Source organism: Quercus lobata, chromosome 2 (genome assembly GCF_001633185.2).
Source record: "Quercus lobata isolate SW786 chromosome 2, ValleyOak3.0 Primary Assembly, whole genome shotgun sequence".
In the NCBI taxonomy this organism is placed as follows: Eukaryota; Viridiplantae; Streptophyta; class Magnoliopsida; order Fagales; family Fagaceae; genus Quercus; species Quercus lobata.
This window is the reverse complement of record NC_044905.1, coordinates 102,468,115-102,483,141: the sequence shown is the minus strand read 5'-3', so window position 1 is coordinate 102,483,141 and position 15,027 is coordinate 102,468,115. Positions and strand designations below refer to the sequence as shown.

Here is a 15,027-nt window from a genome sequence, read left to right as displayed (position 1 = left end):
ACAAACCAATCAGCTAATACCATATTGGTGTTTCATCCAAGAAAAAAAAAAGTGTAATTTTTTTTTTTGAGGGTGAAAAAAAAAGTGTATTAATTGATAAAACTTAAATACAATGTGGTAATCACAATCATACAAAACATTAAATTTCCTAATTAGATACAAACTCATAATTGCATTAAAATAAATTGTCCTTAAACATGATAACACTCTTTGTTACTATATTATATCTAAGTTTTACCCTATTGTATTATGTCTATAAAAATATTAAAAAATATTATATCATAATAATTATATATTATTATATATCTGCCTATATAAAAACTCAATTTGTAACTTAATATTCTTCTCCGTTCCAAATGGTTGGTCTTCTATTTATTTATTATTTTGTAATATCTCAACATGTAGATCTTTTCAAAAAGTCAATAAACAAATTGAGCCATGAGTATTAAATAATGGTACCAGTTAATGAGTATTCCAAAACTCTTACCATATCTCACTTCAATAGATCAATCATCTTATGGTGTGCTCAATTTTCATATATATTAAATATAAAATAAAACTTATATATAATTATATATTAATATGTTCGATTTTCTTAAAAATAGAATCGCAAACTGCACCGCACCGCACAAATTGTGCCATGAGTAGGTGCAATTTTTGCACATCCGTAGTTCCACAAAACCACATTTTGCTATTAGTTTAGGTGCGGTTGAAGTGGTTTTTTGTACATACTTGCGAGCCCCTTATTTTTCAGTTATTTAAAAAAAAAAAAAAAAAACACATTTGTGTCATGGACGGTAATTTTAGCAAAGATCCTATGAGATGTGTGTTGTTGTGTAACACTGGTCGGTGATTCTGGTTCTTTGCTTTCCGTGTGCCATTTCTTGCACTCGCAGTTTGCTCTTTGCTCTCTCTCTCTCTCTCTCTGTCTTTCGCTTTCTCTCTCCAAATCTCCCACTTTGTTTTCTATCAAATACACACGATTCATTCAACATCGTCAACTACCCCACTTCTCTCTCTCCCCCCTCCGAATAATCCGAAACGCCTTTTTCTATCAAACTCCCCCCGGCGAAACGTTTCGTTCCTCATTTCCTTCTCACCTCCACCTCCTCTCCTCTTCATCACCTCTCTTATCGCGTTTCGACTGTCGCTCTGATCTAAAAAACGTTTCGTCCTTCATTCTCACCTCCCCCACTTTTCCACAACCCTGGTTCTTCAATTCTCCCACAGATCCCATTTTCCCATTTCTTCAAAATCAATTCCCATCTCTCTCATAAATTTCCCACCTTTGAAATTCAATCTTTTTTTTTTCCCAAGATTTCAAATTCAAATTCAAGAAAACAAAAAAAAAACTCACACAGATATATTGGTTTTCTTCTTTGTCTCAATGATTTGATTGAATCGGCAATGGCTCGTTGGTGCAACAAAGACGAAACAACAACAACAACAACAACAGAGAAAAACTTCACATGTTTACACAAACTAGTACAAATCCTCTCGTTCCTCGTAGTTTTCGTGGCCGGAATCGTGATCGGATTGGTGACAACCTCGAACATAAACCGCCACTTCATCAACAACCGCCAATCCTTCTCTTCTTCCTTCGTGCCTGTCCGCAAATCATGCGACAACAACAATGTTAACGAGGAGTGTTTTTGTGGGAGCTTGAAGGGGTATTTGAGGACCAAAAACGTGAGTCATTCGATGTCGGATGAGGAGTTGCTGTGGAGAGCTTCCTTGATGCCCAAGAAAGAGGAGTACCCTTACAAGAGAGTCCCTAAAGTGGCTTTCATGTTCTTGACTAGAGGGCCCTTACCCATGTTGCCTTTGTGGGAGAAGTTCTTTGATGGACAGGATCCAGACTTGTTCTCCGTTTATGTCCATGCTCCTCCCGGGTTTGACCTCAATGTGTCTAAGGATTCGCCTTTTTATCATCGGGAAATCCCCAGCAAGGTGTGTAGTTTGGTACTTGGCTTTGTTTTATTGTTGTTTATGTTATGTTGTGTTGCTTTATGTTAGTTGTAATGTTTAATAGTTGAGTTTTGTTTTTTTGTGTTAGTTGAGGTGTTATTGTAATGTGGTTTGGTTTAGTTTGATGTAGAAGTTGGTGGGGTTTGGCATTGATGAGATTGCTGGCTTTTGAAGTTGCTTTAGGAATGGGAAATCTATAGGGTTGGAAATGGAATCAATGATTCTTGGATTTAAGGATGGAAGTAGAAAACATGAAACTTGTCTATGTATTTCTTATAAGATCATGAAAGCTTTTGCAAGTAAAAAAATTGGGGAAAAAGAAAGTGTCACCGGATTTGTCTTGCGATTAAATCGATTTAGAGAGTTCATGAGATTGGAATTGATTGGGGGCCATAAAAGCAGGACAAGTTATCTATCAGGAAAAGGAATGTCAAGAGAAGCTTATATTTGATTTGGTTTATTGCGTGGAAATATGGGGTACGTTTAGTAATATGAAGCCTATATTGAATTGTTGCTTATAAAAAAGTCATCTTTTACTGCTATTTGTTGGTCATAAAGCTTGACAAAGGATGAATGAAATAGTAGGGTTTTTTTTTTTTTCGGGGGGGGGGGGGGGGGGGAGAATTTTCTAAGACTGAGGATTAACAGTTAGCAATGGGTAATTTTTGAACGAAATAGGATGCCTCCAACTGCTTCTGGTGTGTGGGGATGGTCAATTATTGATATCGAAAGCTGAAGTTGGACATCTGATTCTGAAGTATTATGTGGTGGTTGAGTTTCCTTCAATCCTGTAAAAAATGTTTCTATACAGTTGCTAAGTGCATTGGAGAAACCTTAAGTGTGGTAGATAATAATGGTAGGGATTTGGAATAGAAAGTTAAACTTCCAAGGAAATGACATGCTGAGTGGACAATCATGGTAGAAGTGCTTGGCTTGAAATTGAAACTGAGTGTGTTGCTGAAGCCAGAAGATTTGTGACAATAAATTGGAGGGCACTGATTTGCAGACATCGACAAAGAATGCCAATGCCATCCATGTGGAGAAGATTTAGAGCAAATTGAATTGTACAAATATGGAGAAGTCATTTTTCAAATCAACATATATATTAAGGTTCAAGGCAGCATCAGCACAAATTGATGTTACCATATGTCAGAGTCCAGGCAGAGTGTTGGACTACCCATGCAATCTTTAATAAAAAAATATACTAGGTGATCACTTGGACTAAAAACTGTCATTCTCTAGATACCATTTGATACCTAGGAATGAAGGTATGCAGTAAGTTGTTTGGGAGCCTTGGAGACAGCTTGATTTTAATGTAGCATGAACTAGGGGTGCAAGAAAAAGCTGTTGTCCCATTTTGACCGACCAATATTTATGGTGTTCAGACAAGTTTTATTCCGTGTATATGGTCTTCATACTAGTAGATCACCATTTACCACCACCACTCATGGCATCCAGACCACGAAGAAGAAGAAGAAAAAGAAGGGATGGCCAACATGTGGCAAACATTGGGTCAAATACTTTGTGGATATGACAAGAAATGTTGATTTCCTGCAGTAAAGGATTTAAATTGTAAAGAGCAAAGATTTCATGAGAGCCTCAGTCTTCATTTAGCTTTCCATTGGACATTCCTTTCTATGATACTACTTTGGAAGTCCTTTTTAGATCACAAGGGTTTAAGTTAGCAAAGAGTACCAAAAGATTTGAAATTATCTACATTCTACTCTGTGTGTGTGTGTATTGTTATGGGTAGGACTTTGCATTTTTATTGAGATGCTAATTATCTAGGAATGGCTATTGTTGCTTCATTCGTAGACACTCCTCCCTGCAACCTCTCTGTCTCTGTCTCTCTCTCTCTCTCTCTCTCTCTCTCACACACACACACACACACACACACTTTTCTTAAACACATAATATGCATGAGTTTTTTATGCACTATTGGAATCATGGATAGTAATAGAAGAGGCCCCTTTGTGTTGTTACAAATTAACCTGTAACATGCATTTTTTAAGTAATACTTTTGCTTTGGAATTACAGAACTCAATGGTTTCTTGTAATAGTTCAAAAGAAAGGTCCTTCTGCCAAAATTCATGACAACTGCATGGTGCATTTTTATCCATGCATCATAAAACCGTTGATAGGCAGAAGTTTCAGAACTTATATTGTCATCTGTAAAATAAATTGTATGCAGTTTTAATAAATTTTGTGCCTTTGGAGTGAAAACTTAGAAGTGATGTCTTCCTATTTTCTCTAGGCAGAAGCATCTCTCTCTGAGAAACACACCCACACCCACACACAGGAAATATGAATTTTTTCTACTGCGTAATGAGATAATATATAAGGCCTCTTGTACTTTTGTTTTTGTTTTTTCATATCAGTAAAAAGCAGTTTCCAGAATATTCTCTAATGCAATTTAGAATTTACCTTTACTTTAAAAATTAAGTATTTAATTGCATGTATTATCCACATGAACCGTTTCTTTTTTCTTCTTCAGAGTGTTTCATGGGGATCCGTGAAACTGTCTGATGCTGAGAGGCGCCTTCTAGCCAATGCTCTGCTTGACTTTTCAAATGAGCGATTTGTACTTCTTTCTGAGAGCTGCATCCCAGTCTATAACTTTCGGAAAGTTTACAAATATCTCACTGATTCTACCTACAGTTTTGTTGAGTCATATGATGACCCCTCTCGATATGGGCGTGGCCGCTACAACCGCCATATGCTTCCTTATATAAAGCTCTATCATTGGCGGAAAGGGTCTCAGTGGTTTGAAGTTAACCGTGAACTAGCTGTTTATATAGTCGGTGACACCCAGTACTACACCCTCTTCAGGAAATATTGCACGCCTGCTTGCTACCCAGACGAACATTACATTCCAACTTTCCTGAACATGTTCCATGGTTCACAGAATTCAAATCGGACTGTGACTTGGGTTGACTGGTCGCTGGGAGGTCCACACCCGGCAATGTACGGAGAAGCTAATATTACCAAGGATTTTATCCAGTCTATAAGGAATAACCACACACTTTGTCAATATAATTCTGAGATGACATCTGTTTGTTACCTCTTTGCCCGGAAGTTTGCTCCAAGTGCACTGGGGCCTTTGCTTGACCTTAGCTCAACAGTAATGGAATTTTGAAAATTTTGATTCAGCAGAGACGAGATTCTTTTAGAAATTTTGACATTTTTTTTACATTTTGTTAGGACATTATTCTTAGTTTGCCAATTGTAGTACTGTTTGGCTCATTGATTTTTATTCTGGTACAGATGTACAGGTAGTTTTGTTAGAGAAATTGGGTTCTCTACCATTGAGAGATTATTGTTGCACATATTTTGAGAGGAGAATTATCAGGTCCATTTTGGAAAGAAAGCATTAATTTTACAAATTAATGTTAGCATTTATTTATTTTTTGTTTATGTTCATTGGACATGAAATTACTTTTGTTATTTAGCGTGCGTTTGGATTGCAATTAAAATTATAAATTATTTCACTATTCTGCTTATTTTTATTACTATTCATGGGCTCTACTACGCTTTTTGGTGTTATTCATGAGTTCTATTGTATTATTTCAACTAATTTTTATCTTTATTTATAATATTTTCAGTAATAAATATTTAAGTGGTATCTAAATAAACCCTTAATTACTAATTAGAGATGAAATTTGTTAGGTGTTAAGGGTATGGTACCCTTATCTGAAGTCCAAACTAGCATTAAATGCTCGAACTTCATGATGTTGTGAGAAGTGGCTTTCAAGTTTATTTTAGCTTTCCATTTCAACTTGCTTGCGCCTCAAGTCCACTCTATATTTTTATTCTTTGTAGATGTGGCAACTGGCAAGTAGGCTGGTCGGTTTGGGCGGGCAAAAAATACAGGTTGGGCTAAGAGGCCCCACTTGACCATCACGAAAGCTGACCATTTTCCCTTTTCTTTTTTCTATTTTTGGTGTGCTGCAAGAAGGCTGACCATTTCTTGGTGAGTTGCTCCGGGCTAATCTTTTCTTTTTAGGTTAGAGGGAAGTTGCATAACAAAGCTAACTAGCCAAAATAGAGGGCATAGCTGAAGAAAGCCTATGAAAGAACAAAATAGAAGCATCAAAGCTTAAAAAATTAGAGAGATCAACAAAGGGGGTTTCTCAAAAAAAAGAGAAAAAAAAAAAAACTAGAAGCATCAAAGCTTTAAAAATTAGAGAGAGCATCAAAGAGGAGAAAGGGGGGGGGGGGGGGGGGGGGGGCTCTTAAAAAATTAGAGTCTTCCTATTAAGCACAACCCCTTTTTGCAAGAACAAAAGATTATGTTAGATGGTATAAACATTGCCTGTCTCATTGAAAAATGATAAATTATTGGCGAAAAGCACATTTTAGTCCCTACATTTTTAGGCGATTCTCATTTTAGTCTCTACATTTTATTTTTACCGCTTTTAGTCCCTATCCTGAAAAACGCTTTTTATTTTGGTCCCTGCCGTTACATCAGAAACGAAAAAGACTGATGTCGCAAACGGTATGAATAAATAATATTAAATTAATGTCCACGTGGCCTAAATTAATAATAAAAAATGTTTTTTGGCATTAAAAAATGCCACGTCAGCATTTAAATTAAAAAAAATTAATTTATTAATTTTAACTAAATAAAAAAAATTAAAAACAAAAAATCACATTAATTAAGATCTGAGTGGATTTTGAACCTAAAAAATTTGAAACCCAAAAAATCATCATTTTTTTTTCTCTTTTTTGGGAAGAATACAAAGAACTCTGAACAGAACATGAATTCATGTTCTTCAAGCTCTGGATAGCCCCAAATGGAAAAAATAAACAAAGCAAATATTATGTTGAAGAGCCCCATACCATCTCACCCGATTCAAACACAAACCAAATTTAAAGCCTCTCTCTCTTAGATCAAGACCCATGGCCTCCTCAAAGCCCCTCTCTCTTCAGATCAAGACCCATTCATCACCTTCATGGCCATGGTTTTCAAATCTCGTCTTTTCTTATCTCAAGCTCTCTTCTCACACAAACCCTTGGCTCTTTCTCTCTCTCTCTCTCTCTCTCTCTAGATTGATCTAAACCCTTGGCCACTGTTGTATGGTGTTTGGATTTGAAAACCATAAACCAAACCCAGAAAGGATCCATTGTCGTTCGTGGCTGTGGTGGTCAATGGTGAAGGATTAAAGCTTGAGGAGCTTCGGCCTTGGTTCCTCACGATGAAACAAAAGTAGAAGATCGGATGGTTGTGATTGGTTTGAAGATCGGTAAAGGATTAAAGCTTGTGGATGTGGATGTGGTGGGTTTGAAGATTTTGAATCATTGGTTTGAGTTTAGTTTTGGATCGTTGGGTTTCAAATCGCGGATCGTTGTGATTTTGTGTTTGGATTGTTGGGTTGTTGCTAAAGATGGATTGATGGGTTTGTGTTTGTATTTGTGTTTGTTTTCTTGCTGATTTTTGGGTATGTGTTTTCTTTTTTGTGCTTGGTTGACAAGAGAGATCTACTGCTGGGTTTGTGTTTGTGTTCTTGCTTGAGACCGGTTTGTGTTTTTGTGTTTGGCTGACAAGAGAGATCTACTGCTGGGTTTGTGTTTGTGTTCTTTCTGGAGATCGGTTTGTGTTTTTGTGTTTGGTTGACAAGAAAGGGTAAGAAAATACTAGAAAATCTAGGCATGTGTTCTTATATTTAAAATTTGGGTTTGTGGCCTTTAGTGTTCTTGTTAAAGATGAAAACAAATCTATGTTTTTTTTTTTTTTTTTTTTTTTTTAAATTTATGGGTTTGTGTTCTTGGATTTGGGTTTGTGTTCTTGTTGTTCTTGTTCAAGACACACTTAGATTTCAATTCATATGAATTTTAATTTTTAATTTTTTTTATTTAGTTAAAATTAATAAATTAATTTTTTTAATTTAAATGCTGACGTGGCATTTTTTAATGCCAAAAAACATTTTTTATTATTAATTTAAGCCACATGGACATTAATTTAATATTATTTATTCATGTCGTTTGCCACGTCAGCTTTTTCCGTTTCTGATGTAACGGCAGGGACCAAAATGGGAAGCGTTTTTCAAGATAGGGACTAAAAGCGGTAAAAATAAAATGTAGGGACTAAAATGAAAATCGCCTGAAAATGTGGGGACTAAAATGTGCTTTTCGCCTAAATTATTTGATGCCTGAGTAAGGTCTAGTAGTCCTCCCACCCAATATAAAATGTTATATTTTAATCTTATGTGCTTTTCTCCAATCATGACAAATGTTATTAGAGAAACACATTGCAACATGAGAATGTCAGGGATTTAAGTGAGAAAAGTTGTAGTAACTCAAATTGTTTGGATTTCATTAGCTTGTATGAGCGTGTAGTTATTTTTTGCATAAACATTTGTTGAGTCACATGTCGGATATGTGTTTGGTCGAACAAGATCGTGAATCATTACGATAAGCTTTAATTGTAACTTCATATATTTTTTTTCTTTTTTTTTTTCGAAGTGTAGTACAAATGTGACTAGCACTTTTTTTGAGTTGCAGTAGCCATTGACTTTTTTCAAAATGACATTTTTTACTCAAACCATTTGCTTTCCCACTTAATTTTTCACTTAACTCCAAATTTGAGGCACTCCCAAATGACTCAAAAAAAAAAAAAAAAAAATCCCTATAAGCCAAACAATAGAATTTTTTGGAGCACATTTTTAGGATCACACACGCACACACATTTTTACTTAAACCAATTGCTTTTCCACTTAATCTAAATTAAAGATGTTTTATTTATTTATATATTTGAGGCTTCTAATGGCCAAAAAATGGATTTTCTTTTTAATTATTCATATGCATAATATTTTTAGGGTTGCAACTAAACACAAAAAAAGAGTCAATTTTTTTACACTTCCTAAAACAAGTCATTTTTCAAAAAGTATTTTCCATCAAAACAACCAAAGCATTAATATTAATGAGATGTCAATTTTATTTTCAATCTCTATGGAGATATTAATTTTGAACAAGGACCATGAATAAGAATTATGCAGTAGGAGTATAGGACAAACTCAAGCACTAAAATGGAGGATTCGAATATAATAGCAAAATTGGAGAGAGAGAGAGAGAGAGAGTAATGGAAAGGAAACAGTACTTGACTATTTTTCCCTCCCTACTGGCAGCATACTGCTACTAACATCAGAACAAATATAACCACATCAAACAAAGTTCAACGACAATGAACAAAGTTACCAAGGCAGTCAAAATCATGTTTTAATTTAGCACATTCTGCATCGAAAGATAAAACATCAAAACAAATTGACTTCAGGGTTCAGACAAACATGCACACACGTTGAAATTGGGTATAAGCAAAATATCCTCTTCAATGCAGATTTATTGCAATCATGAGTAATGTATCCAAAATTGCACAAGTTTTATGGGATGCATTACAATTATTAGTGGAAACTCATGTCTAGGTATCCTGAACTCTCAGCATTGATACAAAAGCTTCCTGCATAATTTTACATAAACCTATATGCATGGATCCAAAGCAAAAAACTAAGAGAATCTAATGAACTAACCTGACATAAAAATAATCCAGTAGGGCATGATAAAAACTAGCATGCAGATGACTCCAAAAGATGTTCCTATTCGTAACATTATGCCAAAAAGAGAAAAGGCCAGAAGTTACACTCATCTCAGACGTCTATGATTTAGCATCCATACCTCGTAAAAGACTTGTATGAAAACCACACAATAAATACAAAAACACACGACTGCTCTTCAAAGTGGTGAGAAGTGTCACACCCCCCCCCCCCCCCTTCTTTTTTTGATAAAATATTTATCCACTGCTACTACTTTTTTTTTTGTCCTAGGGTGCACAAATATATTATTTAATTAAAGAAACATAATTAAAATGTATCAAAGCAAAATCCTTTTTCTTTCTTGATTGTTTCCTCACATTTGTGGTGTGCAACACACACACACACACAACAACACCACCTTCATGTAAAAACTGTAAATTTATAAATCTACATAAAGGAAAACCACCTTGTAAAGCCACAAAATAAAATATCAAGTTGATGGCGGGCATGAAAAGCACTTTGATTTTACAATCAAAGGCATGGGGTCCATAGCGCATGGAAATTTTCTAGAAACTGTGTACTTATTCAAGACATATGCAGCATATATATTGTTAAACTAACAGTCACTTCAGACAGTTTTTTTTTTTTTTTTGATAGGTAATCAAAAATTTATTGCATGAAAAAAAGGACATCATGTTCACAATGATGAACACTCTAAACTTAAAACAGATACAATTTATAAAAGTCTTTCGTTAAGCTAACATTATAAATCTTCATGTATCCTTTACACAGTACCACGTTATCAAAACTCAGACTGAGACCTACAAGAAAAAGGTTAGCAAATTCAATAGTAGATATGAGTTCTTTTTAATTTGTTTCTCGCTCTTATGTCACCTCCAAGTTGCTTTTGGACCTCTATTATTTTGAACTTATATTGCAGGTAAAGAACCTGAATAATCATACAAAATCTAAAACACCATGCAACCTAAGTAATATATTATATATAATCAATGCTATGTGGCTTCTTTGTAAGCTACTTTTTCCAAAAATATCTGCATCGGATGTGCCCTCTAGATTTTTCACATATTGTAAGTTTCTAACACAAGCAATATGAGCATCAAGATTATTCAGATTAAAAATGTCTTGAATAAATATGTATATGTCTGAATACAAAAATAATTGGCTCATCATATCAGCTAACACATTGAGGGTCACAACAGATCCGTATAATATTAAGACACCCCTACCAAAAACTACGTCATTATTATACTCAAGTGAAACTAACCAATACAGAGACTTGTAGCACAAAGAGACACTCAGCGTATAAGAATGAGGTAGCACTCTCCTTGCCCAATTCAAAATCAGAACAAGAGAGAACCAGCATCTCTATCAATGACCTGGCATCAAAGAATCAAACTAACCCGTTGCTACCTGTTCCGTTGTTTGAGGAAGTGCTGAGGGTGAGTTATGTGATTCATTTGTTTGAGACCCTGGTGGTGGGTGCTCCAGCCCTTCTGTTTGAGATGGGCCAGATGGTGGGTGATGGAATCCTGTCATCGGAGGGGTTCCCGATGGTGGTTGCGGTGGTCTGGCCATTTGAGCAAGTCCAGATGGCGTGTGCTGCTGCCATGACATTTGAGAGGATCCAGATGATGGGTAATGTGGTCCGGCAATTTGAGGGGATCCAGATGATGGGTACTGTGGTCCGGACATTTGAGAGGGTCCAGATGGTGGGTGCTGCTGCCATCCCATTTGTGTGGGCCCTGATGGTGTCTGCTGGGGTCCAGTCATTTGAGACTGTGGGTTGATTCCTGATGGTGGCTGAGGTGGTCTGGCAATTTGAGCGAGTCCAGATGGTGTGTGCTGCTGCCATGCCACTTGAGGGGATCCAGACGGTGGGTAATGCGGTCCAGCCATTTGAGGGGATCCAGATGGTGGGTACTGTGGTCCGGACATTTGAGAGGGTCCAGATGGTGGGTACTGCTGCCAACCTATTTGTGTGGGCCCTGATGGTGTCTGCTGGGGTCTGGCCATTTGAGAGCATCCAGATGGTGGGTATTGTGGCCTTGCCATTTGAGGGGGTCCTGATGGTGGGTGAGAAGGTCCTGCCATTCGAGGAGGTGGTCTTGATGGCATGTGTGCATATCCCCACCTATTCATACCCAACAGTCTTTCAATCTCTTCACCCCGACCAGCTTTTGTAAATGCCTCATTTACAGTTTCCTGCAATGCAGGAGTAACACCAACACCATACCTCATCACCTCGCCCATTAGATCCCAGCTCCTGTCCAATGCACCTTCATTGCAAAGTCCCTTAATCACAACCTCATAACAAGTAGGGTCTGGTTTAGGTTCTTTTTCTCCCATTTTAGACAAAATCTGGGCACAGTCTGCTGCCTTGCCATTCTTGATCAATTCATCGAACACCCTATTACCAAAACTAGCAACCACCCTCAAACCAGCATCCACCATTTTATTCAACACCTTCAATGCATCATCAATCCTGTTCGCTTTCAAAAATGCATCAATCAAAGTCCTATGAGTAGTGACATCAGGGGACAATGACTTTGAGGATAATTCTGTAAACAGCATCTCTGCCTCTGATAACATCTCATTCTCACAAAACCGAGCAATGATATTATTATAACCTGCAACATCCATTTGAAAAGCCTTTGAATTTGATTTTGTCCCAACTTTCTTAAATGTGGGAATTACCTCCTCAAACTTGCCAAGCTTAAAGCATTCATTAACCATTATGTTAAATGTTTCTGAATTCACTGCTTGGAAAGTTGGCGGGGTGTGATTATCCAACATCGAATCAAACAATGCCAAAGCTTCCTTCTTCTTCCCGTGCTTAAGCAATACCTCCAAAAGAACATTGCAAGTCGCAGGCACCATCTTAAACTGGCGATCAAGCAAGGACTTATATGACTCTATTGCCTCCTTATCTTTCCCCTGATTAAAAAACCAGTTCATAAATGTCGCATTCACAACCCCATCATACACCAGACACCGCTCCTTCAGCTCATCAAAAAGCTCATTAGCCTTCTCCAAATTTTCCAAATCTAGAAACCCCTTGATCACATTGTTATAAACCAATGAGTCTGCACCGTGCCCCTTATTCAACATTTCCCTCAAGAGATCCACCGCCTCTTGAATCCGCCCTGCATCAATCAACCCTTTTGTCAAATGCCGGTATGTAACCGACGATGGACTAAATGGTGCACTCGCAATAATATGGCGATACACTTCCAACCCCTGATCAACCCTCCCCTCATCACAATGAGTATTAATCAAATTATTATAAGATACAACATTGGGAACAATATTTGATTGGTTGAAGAAGAAGTGGAAGAGGGCAACAGCATCATTGTACCTGTATCAATCATATCATCAGAAACAAAACAGTGTAATTGAATCTAAAACAGTGACTCGTTTGGCAATATGCTGGATTGGTTAAACAAGAATTAGAAGAGAAAAATAGCATCAAAAACCAAACTTTTTCTAAGTTCCAACATTAGGGTGTTCCATTAAAATCTACAAAGAACCAAATTTGGGTCTTTCATCAAAATCTACAATCAGAGCATGTGTGCACACAAACTCCATCTGTACCTTATCTAATCAAGCTATAGAAAGAAATGATCTTGGATCTTTTGATAACATCTACAATGAACAAGCTTGTATGCCCTCTCTCTCTCTCTCTCTCTCTCTCAGACACAACATTAAGTAAAACTAGAGAGAGGAGAAACCCAACTCTCTCTTGCATGTGCACACATGGCAGGGACATGGGTACAGTACAACACCCGCACAAGAAATTTTCCTGAAAATTATAACATAACATGGCAGGTATAACACCTGTATGACACGGGTATGACACCCAAAATGAAGTGTCTATGCTTCCTAGGCCATATCTAACCAAGATACTGTAAGAAACAATCCTGGTCTTTTTGTTAAAATCTACAATCAGAGTGCACGTGTACCCACACACTCTCTCCCTCACACAAAAACTCCAAACTTTAAAATTTACAGTATCCAATTAAGAAACAATCATGGGTCTTTTGTTAGAATCTACAATCAATGTTCACCCTCTCTCTCTCTCTCTCACACACACACACACATTTACCTTAATTAACCAAGCTATTCTAAGAAACCAATATTGGGTATTTCGTTAAAATCTACAATCAGAACACACACACACACACACAAACATTTATGTTTCAAAAAAACATCAAAGTGAACGATATAGTAATCAGCTAAAAAAACCCAGAAGAGCCCGTGGCAGAATCATAAAAACACGAAAACACAAAGGGCAAAAAGGGAAGAAGAAACTGAAAAAAGAGTAAACTTCAACCTCTTGGCACGGTACATGGCGGCGATGATAGCATTGCAAGTGAAGACAGTAGGCCTCGTATTCGAAAACACAGAGTGTCTCGCCACCGCCGAAGCAGCATCGAGGTCACCGGCTCTGATCAGAGACTGCACCCTGTTGTGGAGGTTCAGCCTGGGACCCACCAGAGCTGAGGTGGAGTCCGGAAGCCGAGGAGCGTTCGGGTCTCGCTGCGGTGGCGGTTGGGAGGGGTCACGGCGGAGTGCATGGAGAGGCGGCTCGATGCGGAGGCGACGCTTGCGACGGCGTCGTTCGGCTGCGGCTTCTTCGGCGGAGGAGAAGGCGAAGCCACGGCGGGTGGGTTGGTTGGTTTGGAGGAGGAGGAGTGGGGTTAGAGTTTGGGATGTGGTGGTGGAAGGGCGGCGGAGAGAACGGAGGAGGAGACGATAGAGAGACATGGTGGTCTCTGTGTGTAAAGCAGAGAGAAATGAAATGTGGGCTTAAACCCTAGGAGACAGGGGATGGGAGGTTTGGGAATTGGGACTTAGGACAACAGCGAAACAAATAGACTTTGAAGAGTGAACTGGCTGAAGTGAACACTCATGATTTTTTTTTTTTTTTTTTTCTTTCTTTGGTCTTGTTTTTTGTTTTTTTTATTATTATTTATATTTGGTAGTTTTCTTCTTCTTTTGTTTAACCAAAAAAAAAATTAATATATATATATATATATATAAAAATATATGTATGGAAAATGTTAACGAGTACCATGTAGTGTTTGTTAAGATTTCTCTTAATGATTGTGTTAATAAAAAGGACAAAAAGTTATTAAAAATGTTACCAAAAAAAGATTAAAAAATTATTAAAAAATTATCAAAAAGAATAAAAAGCTGTAAAAAGTAAATTAATACTATAAAAATCTGCAAAAGGTTGTTATTGACAGGCACCTTACTCGTTATACAACCCTATATGTATATATATATATATATATATATATAACTAAAACTTTTGACTTTTTTTAAAGTTCCCACATTTTTACCCATCAACATTATTTAAATAAGATTCTTAAAACAAAAAAAAAAAAAAAAAAATCTAAAACTAAGTCAATATAGGACTCAAATTCCCAAATCCTAATAAACTCAAATTATTTAAAAAAAAAAAAAATGTAGTAGTAGTAGTATGATAGAACTCTTTTAACCTAAGTCAATA

General features: G+C 36.9%; 2 protein-coding genes across 2 annotated transcripts; one reads left to right on the top strand and one right to left on the bottom strand.

The window, feature by feature from the left end:
- Positions 1-608: 608 nt before the first annotated feature.
- LOC115977613 (glycosyltransferase BC10-like) lies at positions 609-5,387 on the top strand. Its single transcript, XM_031099569.1, has 2 exons — positions 609-1,950; positions 4,463-5,387. Exons 1-2 carry the CDS (start codon positions 1,408-1,410, stop codon positions 5,102-5,104), a joined length of 1,185 nt encoding a protein of 394 aa, XP_030955429.1. The 5' UTR covers positions 609-1,407; the 3' UTR covers positions 5,105-5,387.
- Positions 5,388-10,605: 5,218 nt separating this feature from the next.
- Positions 10,606-14,406, bottom strand: LOC115977612 (pentatricopeptide repeat-containing protein At1g10270-like). The gene is made up of 2 exons (XM_031099568.1): positions 13,846-14,406; positions 10,606-12,870 (listed from the first exon to the last, which is right to left on the bottom strand). The coding sequence occupies exons 1-2, from the start codon at positions 14,277-14,279 to the stop codon at positions 10,911-10,913; spliced, it is 2,394 nt and encodes a 797-aa protein (XP_030955428.1). The 5' UTR covers positions 14,280-14,406; the 3' UTR covers positions 10,606-10,910.
- Between the last annotated feature and the right edge of the window lie 621 nt (positions 14,407-15,027).

Coding starts and splice junctions, on each gene's coding strand:
- LOC115977613 (XM_031099569.1), top strand. CDS start 1,408: ATGGCTCGTTGGTGCAACAAAGACGAAACAACAACAACAACAACAACA. Junction 1,951..4,462: donor ATCGGGAAATCCCCAGCAAG/GTGTGTAGTTTG, acceptor TTTCTTCTTCAG/AGTGTTTCATGGGGATCCGT.
- LOC115977612 (XM_031099568.1), bottom strand. CDS start 14,279: ATGTCTCTCTATCGTCTCCTCCTCCGTTCTCTCCGCCGCCCTTCCACC. Junction 12,871..13,845: donor GCCATGTACCGTGCCAAGAG/GTTGAAGTTTAC, acceptor TGATTGATACAG/GTACAATGATGCTGTTGCCC.